This window comes from Oryctolagus cuniculus, chromosome 2, assembly GCF_964237555.1.
Source record: "Oryctolagus cuniculus chromosome 2, mOryCun1.1, whole genome shotgun sequence".
Classification (NCBI taxonomy): Eukaryota; Metazoa; Chordata; class Mammalia; order Lagomorpha; family Leporidae; genus Oryctolagus; species Oryctolagus cuniculus.
In genome coordinates this window covers 128,953,469-128,973,408 of record NC_091433.1, presented here as the reverse complement: position 1 = coordinate 128,973,408, position 19,940 = coordinate 128,953,469, and the positions used below count along the sequence as shown (strand labels likewise).

The window sequence follows — 19,940 nt, the reverse complement described above, 5'->3', positions numbered from 1 at the left end:
TATTGTGAAAGCTATTTGAATAGCTGTGATGCTTACTGTTTAGGAAACAATGACCAGGAGCCTGTACATATTCAGTACAGATGCAGTTGTTAGGTTTTTGAATATTTTCTATTTGCCGTGATTTAATCTGACAGTACAGAACCCACAAATAGAGAGTGCTGACCCTACATTGACGTTGCAAGAGATCATCTTGGCCTCTGTTTGGATACCAAAATTTTTTGATTTGCTTTAGGTGGAGCAACAGTTATACTGTATCTTATTTTTCTCCAGAGCAAAAAACGAAAAAGCAAAATATGCCATACCACTGCATTACAATGTATGTTGGATCTCTGGTTTTTTTGTTTGTTTGTTTGTTTGTTTGTTGACAGGCAGAGTTAGACAGAGAGAAAGGTCTTCCTTTTTTGTTGGTTCACCCCCAAAATGGCCGCTACGGCCAGTGCACTGCGGCTGGCTCATTGCGCCGATCCTAAGCCAGGAGCCAAATGCTTCCTCCTGGTCTCCCATGTGGGTGCAGGGCCCAAGCACTTGGGCCATCCTCCGCTGCCTTCCCGGGCCACAGCAGAGCTGGACTGGAAGAGGACGCAACCAGGACAGAATCTGGTGCCCCAACTGGAACTAGAACCCTGGGTGCTGGTGCCGCAGGCGGAGGATTAGCTAAGTGAGCATCGGCACCGGCTTGGTTTTATTTTTTTGTTTTTTTAAGATTTATTTATTTGAAAGTCAGAGAGAGAAGGAGAGGCAGAGAGAGGTCTTCCATCCGCTGGTTCACTTCCCAATTGGCCGCAATGGTTGGAGCTGCACCAATCCAAAGCCAGGAGCCAGGAGCTTCTTCCAGGTCTTCCACGCAGGTGCAGAGGCCCAAGGACTTGGGCCATCTTCCACTGCTTTGCCATAGCAGAGAGCTGGATTAGAAGTGGAGCAGCCAGGATTTGAACCAACGCCCAGATGGGATGCTGGCACCACAGGTGGCGAATTACCCACTACACCACAGCACCAGCCTAGATCTCTTCCTTCTAATCTGCATGTCTTTTCATTCCTTCTATAATTTTCTGCTTTTATCTCCTAGTTTAGGGAAAGTTTCTTAAGGTGGTATTCTCACTCACTAATTAGATTTAATACAGTTTATAGAGTGCTAGTTACTGCTTCATTGGTGTTCTACATTGACAACTGCATTTTTCACCTCCATGAATGATCTTTCCATATTGTTCCTTCTTTATAACAGCCTAGCCATGTTTTAGCAGTGAGGCAGTATCTTGAATTTCATTGAGATGTTTCTTTTTTCTCTTGTTTTGACAACTCTTTCTGGACACACAGATTGGTCCTCTCCCCTTCAAATTGCTGAATATCATCTCGTTACTGTCGTTTGTGCATATATATTTAGAGATATGTGTGTATTTGTTCTGTGGCTAAGATGAGTTCTTTCAGAAACTGTATACTTGTTGTTTCAGAGCAGTCCTCCTCTGGCAGCCCAGAGCCTGCTGATGCAGTAACCTCCACCAGTCCACACTTCCATCACACTAGCACACGCCTCCATCACTCAGTCTCTGAACTGCATGCCAGGCCAGGGGCTGCTCCCCACACTCACGTGATGCCCTCAAAGACTTGAGATTCAGATTTGTCCTTTGCTTCTACCTGCAGCTCTTCATGAGGGACCATTTGTGAAGCTGCTGTGTGTACGTGTGCTTTGGAGGATAGGAAGAAAGGAAAACTCTCAACAGCTACTTCCCAGCTTAATGCCACTTTTTTCTAGAAACTTCTTGAGATTCCTTCCACCATAAAGGATTTCCCCTTCACCTCACATTCTCTTTTATATACTCTTTATGTCCTTGTCACCATCTTCCCTCTTGCATTTGGGCTCTTTTCTTTCAGTAAACATGCCTCATTTGCCTTTATATGAAGAGGCATTCGATTGAAGAACTGAGAGGAAGCCAGGGTTGAGTCCCCATTCAACGCTTACTCCCTCTGAGACCTTAGACAAGGAAGTTACTAGACCTCTTAGTGGATTTTCCCCTCTGGAGCTTAACACCAGTACCTACTTCATGAAGCTGTTTTGAAGGTTAGATGAGAACATTACACAATGGACATTGAAGTAAATGTTACTTTCTTCTTTGGTAGCTCTTATAGCCCCTGAGCCATGTTGTGCCTCATCCACACAGGTCTTCCATTAAGAGTGATTGAATAAATGCAGGCCCAGGGTGCTTTGCAGAGAACTCACTTTTGTGTGGAATCTGTGGCAGAGCCTAGAAAAAAAAAATCCAGGGCTCCTAGCTATCCCTACTTATGACCACCTATGCATGCTGAGTAAGAGAAACTTCAGATTGCATTTTACAATGTTGCTGGAATGGAAGGGAGTTTTATTTTTGTTTGTTTTAGCGAGCAAATTAGCCCTGATATGAAAGACATAGAATGCAGTTTGATTGCTTGGTTGGTTGAATTTGCAAATAATTGCTTTCTCTGTACCTTGAGGTTTTTGAGTTTTGTTTTGTTTTGTTTTGTTTTTTGACAGGCAGAGTGGACAGTGAGAGAGAGACAGAGAGAAAGGTCTTCCTTTGCCGTTGGTTCACCATCCAATGGCCGCTGCGGCCAGCGTGCTGCAGCCGGCGCACCGCGCTGATCCGATGGCAGGAGCCAGGTGCTTTTCCTGGTCTCCCATGGGGTACAGGGCCCAAGCACTTGGGCTATCCTCCACTGCACTCCCTGGCCACAGCAGAGAGCTGCCCTGGAAGGGGGGCAACCGGGAAGAATCCGGTGCCCCAACCGGGACTAGAACCCGGAGTGCAGGCGCTGCAAGGCGGAGGATTAGCCTAGTGAGCCATGGTGCCAGCCTGTACCTTGAGGTTTTATAAGCAGTAGCTGCAGAGGAAGGCATTGTGATTCAGCAGGTTAACAAACAGCAGTGTAAGCTCTCCCTTAGGATGATTGCATCCCATACCCCATATCCAGTGCCAGTGCAGTCCCAGCTCCTCTGATTCCAGTCCAGAGTCCTGCTAATGCACCTAGGAGGCAGCAGTTGATGTCCTAAGTACTTGGTCCCTGTCACCTACATGGCAGACTGGGATGGAGTACCAGACTCCATGCCTTGACTCCATGCCCAGCCCCCGCTGTTGTGGACATTTGTGGAATGAGTCAGCAGATGGAAGATATCTCTCTCAGTCTCTTCCTCTTTCTCTCACTCTCCCTTTCAAATAAATTTTTAAAAAAATCAAAAGAAAGAAGGGAGGGGGGAAACAAGGGAAGAAAAACGGGAATAGACACAAGTGGCATCTCAAGAGAGACAGTATAGTATAATGCTCTGTGGAGAGATCTGATTTAAGGTGGATTTTAGATGGTTGTTAATCCTTCTCCAGACCCCACAAATCCATCAGTCATATGTAAATTCTCTGTATGGTTCTTCTGTTCCTCTCTGTTATGTTGACAGTGCAATATCATCTCCCTGTCTCAGATTCTTGTCTAATATGGTAGGAAAATCTCGCAGGGTGGGGATGGGGGCATCTGACTATATCTTTTTAATGGAAGGCAATTTCTGTAATTCCTGCTCTTGTGGCTTTTTTTTTTTTTTTTAAGATTTATTAATTTATTTGAGAGGCAGAGTTACAGACAGAGGGAGGGACAGAGAGGTCTTCCTTCTGCTGGTTCACTCCTCTAGATGGCCACAATAGCCAGTTCTGGGCCTGTCCGAAGCCAGGAGCTTCTTCCAGGTCTTCCACATGGGTGCAGGCGCCCAAGGACTTGGGCCATCTTAACGCTGCTTTCCTAGGCTATTAGCAGGGAGCTGCATTGGAAGTGGAGCAGCTGAGACTTGAACCAGCACCCATATGAGATGCTGGCGCCTCAGCCTGCTATGCCACAGCACTGGCCCCTGTCTCATTGCTTATAAAATAGGCCTGGGGCAATGCTGGTGGTGTATACCATGGAGTAAATATACCTTCTAGGATATTCTCTTATAATCCCCTCTAGGCCTGCAGTACCCAAAGTCTTGGGAACTTGCTGGACATGATGTACCGGGAGCCAGCACGATGGTCCTACACATTCCAGACATACTCCTTTATGAGCCGCCTGAAGGTACAGCTGGAGCCCTTCCCAGAGAACCTCTTACAGTCTGGGAAGCCGGTGCAGATCTTTGAGAGGTCTGTGTACAGTGACAGGTAAGACATCAAGCCCTCTACCACTCATGAGACCCCTGCTCAGTTCTTCCTAGTTTCTGTTTTCACACATGTTTCACACTGTGCTAACCGTTGAAAGTCTACGTTGGAAACTTGTCTCTTTTTTAAAGATAATGCTAAACTGGTTTGTCCAGAGTTGTAATTCTTCTGAGTTTCAAGCATATCAAGAAAGGTGTGTGTGACCTAGTATAAACATGCATGCTAAGGGCATAGAAGAGACATGTAGCAGTGTATGTTCTAGGAAGACAAATAAGTGGTTGATTATCGTCTTTAAGAAAAACAAAAGAAAAAGAAATAGAAAAAAGCAGACAGTTAAAATTTATATTCCCACAATGATATAAAAAAGATATTCATCCCTTTTTATTCTTCAAAAAAGATGTCTAGGCAGAAAACACTTCTGTGAAGTTGGCTTCTGTCTCTGAGTTAGTCTTTTCCCCCTACTTCTTAGGTGACAAACTTATTGCTGGCCAGAGTCTGTAGTGAACACCCAGTGCCTGTGTCAATTCAGGAAAGGGACTTATCCTGACACCCTGAGGGAAGAAGGTGTAAAGTCCTTTGCATGAAAGCTAGCAGCTGGCCTGGGAGTAAGCCTATCTGTTCCAGAAGAGGTGCCCCAACCAGACTCCAGAATTCCTTGCTCTGCCATTGAGCACAGGCTGCGCTGTGAATTGAGGTTAAGTCACTTATGAACAGAGTAGCTTGATGTGAAGGCTGTGGATGCCTTCTGTCAGTGAAATGGTACTTTTAAGCAAAATGATCTGTCTTAAGCCCCTTAGAGTTATTAAAATGGAAAATGCTACATTTTCATTTTCCATTCACTGCTGAAGACACTCAGTTGGTTCCCCATTTAATTCCAAATTAGATAAGCTAGTTCTGCTTCTTAATACTCCCGTAAAATCTCCTGAAAGAAAGAAATAAAGGCACAGTTGTAAATGACATGTGGTTAAGATACATAAAACAGACCCTACAGGTCACACATTTCTTCTCTGTACCCCAACTGAGAGCCTACTGTTTATGAAAGCTAAATATATATATCATAAATGGTTGGCTGTAGGTTTTAGTTCTTTTCAGCTGTTAGGAATACTACTGCCTATTCTCTCCTTTCCTCTCTCCCAAACCATGCCTCTCAAACTAGGAAGCTGAATTACATGTAACCACCTGGGTTGCTTGGAAACATATTCACAATTGGTCTTTTGATTTCTAGTCCTTTACTAATATGGGCATGTAAGAGACAACCTCAGAGGAAAACAGAAGTAGAAATGCTTTGCTAATTAGAAATGTTTTGCTAATTAGAAATGCTTTGCTAAAAAGCTATGTGATCTTAACATTTAATTGTAAGAGGTAAGAATTAATTATTGTATGGACAGCTTCAATATCTAAGTGCTTTCTTTAGAGGGGGCAGTGTGGGTTTTATTTATTTTTTTTAATTTGAGAGGCAGATTTACAGAGGGAGAGACAGAGAGAAAGGTTGTCCATCCGCTGGTTCCCTGCCTAAATGGCTGCAAATGCTGGAACTGGGCCTATCTGAAGCCAGGAGTTTCTTCCAGGTCTCCCAAGTGGGTGCAGGGGCCCAGGCACTTGGACTATTTTCTGTTTTCCCAGGCCATAGCAGAGAGCTGGATTGGAAGAAGAGCAGCCAGGACTTGAACTGGTGCCCATATGAGATGCCAGCACCACAGGCAAAGGCTTTAGCCCACTATGCATAGTGCTGGCCCCTAGAGGGGCAGTGTTTTAAAAGATTTATTTATTTGTTTAAAAGGCAGAGTGACAAAAAAAAAATGAAGAGACAGATCTCCAATCACTGGTTACTCCCCAAATAGCTACAGCAGCCAAGTCTTTGCCAGGCCAAAACCGGGAGCTAGGAAATCCATCCTTGTTTCCCACTTGGGAGGTAGTGGCCCAGCACTTAAATTATTACCTGCTACCTCTCAGGCGTATTAGAATGAAGATGGATCCAAGCAGAAAAGTCATACTCCATATGGGATGCCAGCATCAACAAGCAGTGCCTTAACCCACTGTACCACAATGCCAGCCCCTAGAAGGGGCATTTTTGAGATAGAAAATGTAATTAATTACGAATTCTAATAGAATTTTTCCATTCTTTTAAAGATTCATTCATTTGTTTGTTTGCTTAGCACAGATTTATTGAATGCTTCCTGTGTTAAGGCACCACACCAGACTCTAGAGCTGCAGCAGTGAGTAAGGCAGACCCAGTGCCTGCCTTCATGTGGATCCTACTCCACTAAAAACTGAACACATGCTCATGTGTGCTGTATGTTCTAAAGGAGAAATGGGTTATTTAGGAGAGAGGATTACAGGAGGGAAAAAAAAACCTGTCTTTGCTGTTTGAGTTCAAGGAAACCCTGGCCTGTGATTTTAGAGCAGAGGACCTGACTCCTAGATGCCTAAGCCCTGTTCTCTGACACCCCTGCCTTCAGTCTGTAGCAGCTCCCTTCCGCTCTGCACCCTGCAGTGCACCCTTCTTCCCCGCCATCACCCGTTGCACCAGCTTTGAGGAGATTAAGTGCTCCTCAGTAGAGACAAGGGCCCTGTTACAGCACTTGGTTGGTTTTCTTTATAGGATCTTCACTTTGTCTTCGAGTTTTCTATGAAGAAGCTGGCAATATTTTTCGGAACTTGAGTTACAAAAAGTCACCTTTTTTTTGTTAGCTTCAAGTAGGCTATAGCAAAACCATTCTAAATAGTAAATTTCACTTGTGGAGTTTCCATATTAGCTTCTTTATAGCCTAGCAAGGAACAGTTTAGTAATAGCTAAAATATCTTGAGTACATGTGCCAGTTACTCTTAGCATTTTGATGAACATTATATACAGACATCACAGCACTGGGCTTAGAGTATGGACAACTTGCCCAAAGTGACATAGCAACAGAATGACCGTGAGTGTTGCTCTGGAAGCTGTTCTCCTAATGATGACACACACAGCCTTGCAGCATGCGCCTCCCTGAGCCGTTAGTGCGTGAGCATTTTGAATTCCATTTTCCCAGAAGTGGCCGGTTGCTGAGCGTTGCCTTAGAAACTGAAGTTCATTGTTCAGGGTGTAAATTGCATTTTGTATCAAGATGCCTGAGGTTTTAACGCAGAATTGACCCTTCCAATGCCAAGGTTTCTATTTAGCTCTGCTTTCCTATTTACCAGATGCTCCTTTTGTTATGGAAGTAAGCAAGGGGCAAAGCTGGTTTGATTTTTGGCTTTAGCTTTCTTTATCTGAACTAGAAACTCAGCAGAAGAAGCAAGCAAATAAGAGCTCGTATACTTTGGAGAAGAGTCTGCCCTCTTGGTAAGGCTAAAGTTGGTAGGAAGGAAGTGCATTTCCTGAGCCATAGGCAGTGCCTTCTCCCTTCCTCAACTAGGCAGAGGATGGCTCAACAGCCTGCAGATCCCCAAGCTCTCAGTCCTTAGATGAAATGTGCTGATAGCTTTATACTGGATCACTTGTTTTATTTGGAACTTTGCTATAATTAAATCTCAGAAGTTTGCATTTACATGCACCGTTCGCTTTATGTTGGGGACCAGTGATAGTTCTCTTCTGGTGTCCCCTTTCTTGTGAATTAGTACCTGTGGAAAGCTGTGGTTTCAGCCTCTACAGTCTACTTGCTCTTTCCCATTTTCATGTGGAGCAAGGAGGGAGATACGGGTTAAGCATTCAGATTCCTTAAGGAGTGATGAGAAGCTAGAAAGGTTAAGTGGTTTGAACAGACATGGAACAAGTTGGTTATTGATTTTTCTGCTTCTTTCTTTTGTGCCTTTCATTCCATTTCCCATCCTCTCCCCTCTCCTTTCCCTCCCACCCATCCCGTTTAATTTCCAACCAGGTATATCTTTGCAAAGAATCTCTTTGAAAATGGTTCCATCAGTGACATCGAATGGCATATCTATCAGGACTGGCATTCATTTCTCCTGCGGCAGTTTGCCAGCCAGCTCACGTTACATGGCTTCATCTACCTCCAGGCTACTCCCCAGGTAACTCAGAACCTGAAGCCTTAGACTTTAGGGCTGTATGAAACCTCACAGGGGCCTTCTGTAAGCCAGTGCTTTTCTGGTTGGAGAATGTGCGCATGGGCATTCTCTAGAACACGGAGGATAGTGGGTGGATGCCTCCTGTTGTGGTGCTGAGCACCCCGTTCTCCACAAGCGTGTGAAGCAGCGTGCTGTGCTGCATAAACTCCCTCCTGTAGCCATGACATAAAGCAAATCGGGCATCGGGCATTGGGCATTGTCTGTGTCACACAAGGTTTGCAGGGTAGACACTGACCTGTCGCCAGTTTTCTCAGCTCTTGCTACCCTGTCTAGGTCATCAGAATCTGTAGTGCTCTTGATGTTTTCGTGAACAGGATGTGGGGAGGGAGAGAGAAGGAGGGTTTCCTCACCTCATCCTAACACTGCCCTAATTAAAGCCCCTTTTTGAACCTTGAGGATGTCACTGGTAAGGCAGGATGAATCAAAGAAGTTGGTTTCGTAACTTTCTGACCTGTACTTTGGAGCCAGCTCAGCACACACAGAGTGATGTCATGGCACGAGCCCCAGCGTCTCTGATTCAGCACTGGTCCTTGCCAGCCCCTGGAAACTTTTCCTCTAGAGGGGTCCTTGTCTGTAAAATCCACTGGCTCAGACTGGATGGTCCCTAAGGGCTCTGGAGTGGGATTCTAAGTCACAGCAAGAGGTTATCTTTGAGTGACGTACGGCTGTCAGCTTTTGAGTGCCATCAAATGCCAGATACACCACCAAATCTTAGAAGGAAGGGAAGCTGTCTTCAGGCCAGAGACCATGCTTTTTACACATGGGACTGGACCTGGCAGACAAGGAAGCCTGAGAGCCAGTGGGGAAGGCTGTATTATATAGACTCACACAGAATTCAGAGGACCCTGTCCTGGGAAGGGCCAAGAAAGAGGCCCTTGAATGTTACCGAGATCGGACGGTGGGGATCTTTATGTCAGGAGATGATGAAGCAGAAGCTAGATCGTAGGGAATAAGAAATTCCACAGAAGTAAATTGGGTGTTGGGGCCAGTGTTGTGGCATAACAGGTTAAGCTGCCACCTGTGACACCAGCATCCCATATGGACACCGATTTGAATCCTTAGCTGTTCCACTTCCCATCCGTCTCCTGATGCACCTGAGAAGGCATCAGGATGGTGAAGTCACCTTTCTGCATAGTCTTCATTGCCTGGGAGCAGGAATCGAGGAGGCAGATTACAAAGGTGATTGTCCTTTAGGGGTAAGGCTTAGTGTCAGGGATTTTGGGAGGGGGCTTGCCAAAGAGAACAGCTTTTGAAGTAGCTGAGTGTAGAGTTCAGGGTGAAAGAGAAGGTCTGGCCCCCGGGAGGGCTCATAGACTGGATCAAGGAGGAGTGGTGAGGGCTGTGGAGTTGAACTTAGTAACGATTTTGGTTGGAATTTGAAGAAAAAACAGTTCTCCTGTGGGAGCTGCAGGATGGCTGAACTGAAAAAAAGCAGGTGGTTGAGGGGCCGAGCATTAGGGAAGTGAGAATGCTGACCAAACTTTCCAAGAGAAACAGACCTTCAGCACAGTCAGCTCGAAGCCGTGAAGATGATACTGAGGAGCTGCAGAGGAGGAAGTGGGCTCACCCTCCCTGGGAGTGACCCAGGGCTCTTGTTTCTGGGGAGTGGAGGTTGGACTGGGTTCTGGGGCCCACAAGCAAAGCAGGAAAGTCTCCCTTGCTCTTCTCTGTGCTCCTTGTGAGAAGGGGTCCAGGGAGATGATTCTGGTGCTGATGATTATCATCGTGGAACTAATCGAAGTATTTCAGTCAAGTGGGGGAGCTGGAGAATTATTGTAACCTAATGGCTGAAAAGAATCAGGCATTAGGGGTGAGATGAGGGGTTTTAGTGCTGTTTTGATGGCGATAAGGGTAGAGGCTTTGGAATGCCCCCATCTTTCCCTGAGTCACCCCTGACCTCTGCTGTGAGATTCAGAGGTGGCTATACCCAAGAGAACAGCAGAACGGAAGTTAAAAGCTATGCAAATAGCCAGTGCTTCAGTATAGACTCTTGCTACATACTGAGTTTAGAGCAGGTGAGATGGACTTCAGTAGGTCTTTCTGTTCCTTTCTACCTGTTCTCCCCAAATTCTGAACAGGAACAGGCATTTGGCCTGCTGTTTGGGACACCTGCATCCCATTTTGAATTGACTGGGTTCCAGTCCCAGCTCTGCTTCTGATTCCAGCGTCTTGCTAATGTGTGTCCTAGCAGGTGATGGCTCAAGTAGTAGTCTCTGCCACCCATACTAGAGAACTAAATTGAGTTCCCAGCCCCTGGCTTTGTCCTGGCCCAGCTTGGCTGTTGCAGTCATTTGATGAGGAAGCCAGCAGGTGGTAGATCTATTTGTCTCTCTTTGTTTTTCTGTATTTCAAATTAATTCTCTAATTAATTTTTTTAGAAAATCAGGAGATGGGGGAGCCTCAGTGTTCTCACTCCCTTAGCCCCTTAGTGTGCCTGGGACTGTCGGTGTGGAAACAGTGTTCAGGAAATGCATGATGATAACAAATGGCATTTGGGATTGGGTCTTGGGAGGCACAGGATCTGACCCAGTAACAGTGGCAGTCCACTTCCTGTGTCTGAATCTAAGCAGTCAGGACAGTAGTTCTTCCTCCTGGCTGGGGCACATTAAGATCAGAGAAAGAGTCACTCCCTTGACATTTATAGTGTCACTGTTCACATTCAGGTATGTCTTTGCAGGGAGGGCTTTGCTGAGATGGAGAGGGGTATTTCCAAAAGAATTTGGTGTAACAGTATCAGTAAAGCAACAACGATGCCAGGTGCTCAGAAGAGTTTACTTAGACTCCTAGAGGAGGATTTGCCTATTCTCTCTGGAGATCAATGTGAGCATTGATGGTTTGAGTGCAAGCAATGAATGAACAATTACAAATAGCTTTGGTAAAAAGAATTGCTCTGCCTTTGTGGGGATTTGAAAATATAAAGCCACTTTAAAAATTGTTTTTACTAATTCAGACAATACTTTTCTCAAAAAAATTAAGTAGCCGTGTTATATTTAGAAATATAGTTACCTAGCTAGTGAGAATATGAATTTGTATACACTCTAAGGAGGCAGTTTGGCAATGTACAGTGGCAAGGATGCTTGCCTTTTGACCTGTTAGACCCGCTCCTTGGAACTCATTCCACAGATGTGTTCACACATGGTCAGCATGGCCTGTTGTTGGTAACAGCAACGGTTACTAGAAGCAGCCAGGCATTCATCAGTAGGAACTGGTTGCATGTATTGGGCTCTGCCCATATACTAGAAAATTCTGAAGCCATAAAAAAAAGAAAAAAGGTTCCTTCTGTACTGATTGTGCAACGATCTCCAGGACATACTGTTAGGTGAAAAAAACAAGAAAACCAGAGTATTTGGTGGGACATTGACATATGTACATACACATACCCCCAAAAAGTAAAGGGTAAGAATATATAGGGGCCGGCACCGCAGCTCAATAGGCTAATGCTCCGCCTGTGGCGCCGGCACATCAGGTTCTAGTCCCGGTCGGGGCGCCAGATTCTGTCCCGGTTGCCCCTCTTCCAGGCCAGCTCTCTGCTGTGGCCCGGGAAGTGCAGTGGAGGATGGCCCAAGTCCTTGGGCCCTGCACCCGTATGGGAGACCAGGAGGAAGCACCTGGCTCCTGGCTTTGGATCGGTGTGGTGCGCCGGCCGCAGCGCACTGGCCACGGCGGCCATTGGAGGGTGAACCAACGGTAAAGGAAGACCTTTCTCTCTGTCTCTCTCTCTCACTGTCCACTCTGCCTGTCAAAATATATATATATATATATATATATATATATATAGGCTTAGAATATTTCTTAAAATATACAAGAAATTAGCTGGTTGTGGGTGGGAGATGAACTGAGTGGCTGGTAATCAGGGATGTGTTAGAAAAGCTGTGTGATTAGAGAGAGGGGGACAAGAGGGAGGGGGCTTGAAGCCATCAGCAGTGAGGGTGCGGATACAGGGATAGAGGGAGGAAGGAAAGAAAAGGATGCTGGTTCAGAATGAAGGGAAATAGGAGATGGAGAACTGAGGTCAGAAATCACAACTGTTAAATGAATTGTGCAGCTGGTATTATTGACCACCTGCTTAGCTGGACAGGGACTTTTAGCTAAACTTAGATAGTTTGGGAGAATTATTAATTAAGTGAAAGGGAAATATGAGAAAAGTACCAAAAGTATTGACCTGGTGATGTTTGTCTGCTCATCAGTTTGGAAAGTTGGACATGAAATCTGTTTATATGATTTTACTTCTTCAGAGGAAAGGTAAGACAAGAGCAAAACAGGAAGGACCTCAAGTCTTTGGGAATATTTTATATATATATATATATATATATATACACACACACACACACACATATATATATATATATATATATATACACACACACTACATTTGGGGATAAAGTTTGCATTAAGTATTTGAATGAGGAGCATCCTAAATAAGTGGGTTAATCCATCTGTTCTTCCAGGATAGGTGGTATTGAAATGTTTGCCAGATAGAGGGAGGAACAGGGCAGTTCGGGCAAAAGAAACATTTGGAGCAAAAACTGAAGATGTGAAGGAGCTTGGCCTATTAGAAGGAGGTCATTTGGCTGAAGCAGTGATTCTGGGCAGCAGAGAGGTAGGTGAGTGGCCTTGTATGAGAAGTAATGGAGAAGACACCATCCTATGGGCCCGTGTGCTTCAGAGTCTGCCAGGTGAACACACAATGGAATTGTGCACTCTCTGTGAAGGGGGTAGGGGGGAGAAGTGTCTCAGGTCTCTCTTGTTTTTAATCCTTTATTTGATCTTTGACCTATGTAGATTTTATATTGACTCCATAGTGAATATTTAGAATGATATGAAAGATGTTTCAGATTCCTTAACCTTTTCTTTTTTAAATTTATTTGAAAGATAGGGGTGGAGGGGCAGGGAGTATTCTGTCTACTGGTTCACTCCCCAAATGGCCACAATGGCCAGGTCTGGGCCAGACCAAGCCAGGAGCCAGGAAGTCCATCCTGGTCTCCCACATGGTTATCAGGGACCCAAGTACTTGGGCTATCACCTACTGCTTTCCCAGGTACTTTAACAGGAGGCTGGATTGGAAGTAGAGCAGCTGGGGCTAGAACTAGTGCTCAGATATCAGATACCTGCATGGTAAGCCACAGCTTAACCTGTGCCATAACATGGGCCCCTTCATCATTTTATTAGTACAGCGCTATCCATACTTCTTGGAACCCTAGTTGTGGCTGTAGGCAGTAGGGAGCTTGTGTTATATTTTAATCAAGGGAATTGATGCCATTATGTTGCAGTACTGTGGAAGGGTAGACTGAAAGAGACAAACTAGAGAATCAGCTTTTACCAGGAGGTTGACACACCTTCCCTCAGTGGTTCCTGCCAGCAGCCTGTGTGATAGGTGAAAGATGGGGATGTGGAAACCCACAGAGATTGCACTGCTAGTACATGATGAAGACAAGAATTGGTTCCTGAACTTTCTGTGAGACCTGTGCCCCTTCCATGTAGTTCCATGCCATGGGGAGGCAGAGCATCAGGGGCTTTTGCCATAGTCCAGATGAGGGGTGATGAGGACCTTACCAGGGCACATGAGAAGGCAAGGAGAGAACCAGCTGGGCAGAGGTTCGGGAGAATTGAGTGATTTCCTGGATGTAGCTGAGTGGAGGAAAAAGAAGGCAATCCCAGGTTCCTGGTTTGGATGACTGGTGATGGTGTTGCCATTAATCACCCTAGGGTGCTGCAGAAGAAGAGCAGGTTCACGGTAGAGGTGGAGATAATGGTGTAGACCTCTGACTGAACAGGGAAACAGAGCAGCAGAAGCAAAGTCCTGACTGGCAGTACCCAAGATAGACATTGTGAGAGGCTCTCAGAGCCCCCTAAAATTGCATAATTAGCAGCCCAAACAGCACATAAACTCAGTGGGACCTGGGGACTATGTTTCAGGTTTGTTTGGAGAGACTGTGCCGAAGGGCCAGAGAGGAAGAGAAAGGAATTGAACTGGCCTACCTGGAGCAGCTTCACAGTCAACACGAAGCCTGGCTTACTCAAAAGACGACCGAGTAAGTGGAGGAAAACAGTGTCAGAGACCTTGTCTCTGGACAGCCCTCTGTTAAATGCAAGAAGTTCATTGCGCAGCCTCTGCGAAAGTTAAGAATGTACTGGAAGTGGTTGGAAATGTCAAGCATCTTCCAGCTCAGAAATCTAATCTTGAATATAATCTGTACATTCCAGTGGGCTTTTTATTAGATTCTATTTCTCCAGCTTTGTCTTTTTCTCTTTTTAAAAATGTTTCTGTGGATTGACCATTGTGATTGGTGATGGTATCAGTTGGTTTAGGGTGAATGGCTGAAAATTATTAGGGGAATTGTCAGTTGTACTAAGTTGTCATCCCTCGTTTCTGCCTTGTCCACTTAAAGTGTTGAGAGCTTCACCTTCAGTAACAGTTTGAAGGCAAAAGAGAAATCTCAGCCTTCCTCCTTCCAGCTGACTTTATTGAGTTCTTTTTTGTAGATGCTATATAGATGCAGTTTCATTAGGAGGTCATGTGAATTTAAATCTGTTTTCTGAATTCTGAAGCCTTTGTGAGCATGTGAAGCGTGGCTTATGTTTCTTTTCTGTGCCCCAAATATTCATCTTCTTCAGGCTCCACTTTGAGGCTCTGCTGAACATTCCAGTGCTGGTGTTGGATGTCAATGATGATTTTTCTGAAGACGTGACCAAGCAAGAAGAACTCATGAGAAAGGTGGGAAGGACCTTAACTCCCGCTTTCATGGTTTTCTTTTGTTATGCTTCTATCTGGTTTTTCCTTTAAAGTTCAATATGTTGGGGGCCCAGCACCATAGCACAGTAGGTTAATCCTCTGCCTGCAGTGCCGGCATCCCATATGGGTGCCGTTTCTAAGTCCCAGTGGCCCCTCTTCCAATCCAGCTCTCTGCTGTGGCCTGGGAAAGCAGTGGAGGATGGCCCGAGTCCTTGGGCCCCTGCACCTGCATGGGAGACCAGGGAGAAGCACCTGGCTCCTGGCTTCAGACTGGTATAGCTCTGGCAGAGTTCAATATGTTGCATCTTGGGGCCAGCACTGTGGCATATCAGGTAAAGTTGCCGCCTACAGTGCCGACATCCCATATGGACACTGGTTCATAACCTGGCTGCTTCACTTCTGATCCAGCTCTCTGCTATGGCCTGGGAAAGCAGTAGAGGATGGCCCAAGTGCTTGGGCCCCTGCACCCACATGGGAGACCCAGAAGAGGCTCCTGGCTCCTGGCTTCAAATCAGCTCAGCTCCGGCCATTGTGGCCAACTGGGGAGTGAACCAGCAGATGGAAGACACCTCTCTCTCTCTCTCTCTCTCTCTCTCTGCCTCTGCCTCTGCCTCGCCTTCTCTCTGTGTAACTCTAACTTCCAAATAAAAAAAAATCTTTAAAAAAAAACAGATAATGGGACATTTTAAAAAAATATATGTTGGATCTTGGGGCTGGCATTGTTGTACAGCAGTTTAAGCTGCCATCTGCTACACCAGCATCCCATATTGGAGTGCTGGTTCGAGTCCTGGCTGCTCTGCCTCCAATCCAATTCCTGGGAAATGAATGGATGATAGCCCAAGTGATTGAATCCCTAATACCCACATGGGGGACCTGGATGCTGCTCCTGGCTCCCGACTTTCTCCTGGCTGAACACTAGATGTTGCAGGCCTTGAAGTGAACCAGAGGATGAAAGATCTGTCTCTTCTCTCTCTCTCTCCCCCTCTCTCCTTTTCAAATAAGTACATCCTAAATACACACATAAACACACACACACACACACACACACACATATAGGGTCTTGTGCTTTGCATCTTAAGCTACATTTCACAATTCAAAGCTTACAGGATCTTGTGCAAGTTAAATTAGAAATATTATCCCTAGTCTCTGCTGTATGTTGGGTTTGTGATTGTCAAATAATTGACTTCCAATGTGTGCTTTCCAGCGGACTTTGTCCTGTAAGGTATTCTAAAACTAGGGAGATGAGACTTCCGGATTCTCGTCCTAGCTCTGCTGCTTGAGGGCTGTGTGCCCTGAACAGCTCCCACATTTCTTCATGCCTATTTTCCTTATGAAAACTTCGTGGGCTTGGCTGTGTGTGCATTATGAGTGGACTGTTGCTAAAAATGTGGAATTTAACTTTTGTTTTTTCTGTTTCCCACAGGTAAACAGCTTTATAAGGAATCTGTAACCAAAGCCAAGATGTCGCAGCTGTGATCTGGGCACTTTAATTTTCTGAAGCTAGAAAAATGTTGAGTCTTCCACCCGCCTTCCCATCCCCAGCCCCTTTTACCCCCAGCACTCAGAACGGCCTCTGCTGCCTTTCACTGTAACGTTGTCTTCTTTTATATCTCAAGGACTTTGACAATAAAGTTTGTTTTCCCTGTTTTCCTAATGTGGTTGGTTCATTCCAGCACGAGTCTGAACTCTGCACTAGGACTAGCAGTTTCGCCTGAGGAGAGTCTTGGGCCTTCTTGGCTCCTTCACTAAGCAGCCTATCCTGTGTGTTCACTTATTTCCCCAGACATGCCAGGGCAGGATCTGCCCCCAGCCAAGCCTGCCGTGGGAGAAAAAAGGAAACAGGGTGGCTCAAGAGTGGGTGGGTCCTCCAGCGGGAGCCGCCAAGTCTAGGGAGTATAGCCCAGACTCCAGGAAGCTGTATCTCTTCCCATCTGCCACTCTCGGTCTGAGGCAGGAGAGTGGGGTTTCAGTGCTCTGTCCTAGAGCTGAAGGGAGTGCAGCGTCTAACCCTTGGAGGTGGCCACCCTGACATGGAGTGAATTTCTGGGTGTGTACTTCTTTTCAAGCTTCGAGGACAGTGTATTGTTAAGGGGGAAATACATGGCTCTAGACTGTAGTGTTCCACTGCGAGAAGCCTGGTGGCCCATGATTGACAAGGAGCAGAGCTCCTGCATGGAGCCCTTGACAGCTCTGCAGGTACACAGGAAGACGCGTGGGCACAGGATGTAGTGTCCCAGGAGACACGAACCTGTGCTTTGGGAAAATGAGTATGAGACTGGTTTGTTTTGGGTTTTGTTTGTTTTAAAAGGCAGAGTGACAGATCTCCCATCTGCTGTTTCACTCCCTAAATGCCCACAGCAGCCTGGGCTGGGCCAGGCTGAAGCCAGGAGCCAGAAACTCCATATTGGGCTCCCACTGAATGGCAGGACTGCCAATAATTGGGTCATCATGTGCTGCCTCCCAGGCATGTTAGCAGGAAGCTGGATTGAAACTGAGGCAAAGGCCGGCGCCGTGGCTCACTAGGCTAATCCTCCGCCTTGCGGCGCTGGCACACTGGGTTCTAGTCCCAGTTGCCCCTCTTCCAGGCCAGCTCTCTGCTATGGCCCGGGAGTGCAGTGGAGGATGGCCCAAGTCCTTGGGCCCTGCACCCCATGGGAGACTAGGAGAGGCACCTGGCTCCTGGCTTCGGATCAGCGTGATGCACTGGCCGCAGCGCGCCAGCCGCGGCAGCCATTGGAAGGTGAACCAACAGCAAAAGGAAGACCTTTCTCTCTCTCTCTCTCACTGTCCACTCTGCCTGTCAAAAAAAAAAAAGAAAAGAAAAGAAACGAAACTGAGGCAAAACTCAAACAGACTCTCTGATGTGAGATGTGGGCATCCCAAGCAGCTGAGCCACAGTGCCCACCCGAGATAAGTAATTTATTTTAAATTACAGTTATTTCAGAAATGTTTAATAACTTTACTGACACATAGTTCACACATCATACAGTTTTCCCTTATAAAGTGTGCATAGTCAGTGGTTTTAAATGTAGTCATAGGGTTGTACAAACAACACAATTCCAGAATATTTTTGTCACCCCCAAAAGAAAACTCACCCCATTTTCCCCAAAGCTTCCTCCCTACCCCACTCTAGCCCTAAGTAACCTAAGTCTACTTTCTGTCTCTTTAGATGTGCGTATTCTGGACACTTCATATAAATAGAATCTCATAATGTGTGGTCTTTTGCGACTGGTTTCTAAGCATAATGTTTTCAACATTCCTCAGGGTTGCAGCATATGTCAGTATCCCAACTTTTTTTTTCTTTTTTTGATTGATTGATTTGAAAGGCAGTTACCAAGAGAGATCTTCCATCTGCTGGTTCAGTCCCCAGATGGCCACAGGAGCCCAGGGGTTGGGTCAAGCTGAAATCAGGAGCCAGGAACTCCATGCAGGGCTCCCGCATGGGTGGCAGAGCCCAATTATTTTAGCCATCGCCACTGCCTCCCAGGGTCCGTGTTGGCAGGAAACGAGTCAGGAACCAGAGCTCAACATTGAATCCAGACACTCTAATGTGAGACATGAGCATCTTCATGGCTAGGCTAAACAGCTGTTACTGCCATTTTTGCAGTTGGGTTAAAGCTTCTGGATTCAGGTCCCTGTTCCATTTTGAAGTTTTTTGTGTGTGTGATGTAAGAGATTCAACCTAATTCTTTAGGGTATGAATATGTATTTGTTTCTACGGTTGTTCTTTCCCCTATGGAATTCCCCTTGTTGAAAACCTGTCCCACTTGTTCTTGTTTTTGGTTGCTGCTTCATACTTTGGACAAGACCAGAGATGAGTACAGGGTGTTTAGCAGTACATTTGGGAAACTCGGTTTTAGTCATTTCCCTTCAAAGCGCCCATTTACATTTCCGGGAACACTGATGCAGAAGTCACCAGTAGACCTGGAACAAGAACACCAGGCCCTCACTCTTCATTTCTGTATTCAGCTAATATGTACGACTGTCTGTTAGATTGGAGGTACCAAGGAGATGAATGTGAACATGGCAGAAGGGAGCCCTTGTTTTCTCACAGAATTTGCATTCTGACAGAGAAGGTGATAGATACCCAACAAGAAGTTGCAGGTGTGTTCAGCATGACAGAGAGCTACAAGTGTTCCCTGAGGGTCTGTTAGGAAGGAGCCAGCCTTAGCTGGGACATACCCTCCCCAAGAAAGTGACAACTGTTCTGAATTCTGAAGAATGGGGAGAATGTTTTGGCAGAGAAAAAAAAGTCCTGTGCCATATCCCTCCTGTGAGAATGGGCATTAAGCCAAGGTTGTCAAAAGCCAGGTGAGGGGACCGGCGCCGTGGCTCACTTGGTTGATCCTCTCCCTGCGGCACCGGCATCCCATATGGGTGCCGGGTTCTAGTCCCGGTTGCTCCTCTTCCAGTCCGGCTCTCTGCTGTGGCCCAGGAGTGCAGTGGAAGATGGCCCAAGTGCTTGGGCCCTACACCCCATGGGAGACCAGGAAGAAGTGTCTGGCTCCTGGCTTCGGATCGGTGCAGCACCGGCCATAGCAGCCATTTGGGGGGTGAACCTGCAGAAGGAGGACCTTTCTCCCTCCCTCTCTCTCTCTCTCTCTCTCACTGTCCGACTCTGTCAAAATAAAAATTAAAAAAAAAAAATCCAGGTGAGGTAGTAAGTTTATAATTTAGACTAGATTCTTCAGGTGGACATTGAGCCCAGCAATTAAGTCAGCAGCTTAGACAGCTGTATTCCATATCAGCGCATGTGTTCCATCCCCAGCTCCAGCTTAGTGCTCATTCAGACAGCAGTGGTACTAGGGCTGCAGGAAGGCAGGCTGAAATCTTTGGGCATGGTGATTAGAGGGGACCCTGGGGAGTGGAAGACCACCGGGACTGACAGTCTGCTAAGGACATTGCATACAATGATGCCTACCCTGGGCTGTCAGCCCCACCCACGTGGCTGGTCCCACTGTTGGCAAAGTCAGACATCTTGGATGACCACATAAAAAGTAACACTT

At 46.2% G+C, this 19,940-nt stretch overlaps 1 protein-coding gene across 3 annotated transcripts in view; it reads left to right on the top strand.

Moving 5' to 3' along the window:
- Positions 1-16,588, top strand: part of DGUOK (deoxyguanosine kinase) — a 37,909-nt gene extending 21,321 nt beyond the window's left edge. For 2 of the 3 annotated variants that reach the window (XM_008254231.4, XM_002709734.5), the window contains 5 exons: positions 3,958-4,145; positions 7,997-8,144; positions 14,118-14,233; positions 14,817-14,916; positions 16,358-16,588. In XM_008254231.4, the coding sequence (XP_008252453.1) occupies positions 3,994-4,145; positions 7,997-8,144; positions 14,118-14,233; positions 14,817-14,916; positions 16,358-16,384 (543 nt within the window). In that variant the 5' untranslated portion in view covers positions 3,958-3,993 and the 3' untranslated portion in view covers positions 16,385-16,588. The remainder of the gene's footprint in view (positions 1-3,957; positions 4,146-7,996; positions 8,145-14,117; positions 14,234-14,816; positions 14,917-16,357) is intronic. The other variant, XM_017340638.3, reaches the window with a different exon arrangement.
- The last annotated feature ends 3,352 nt before the right edge of the window (positions 16,589-19,940 follow it).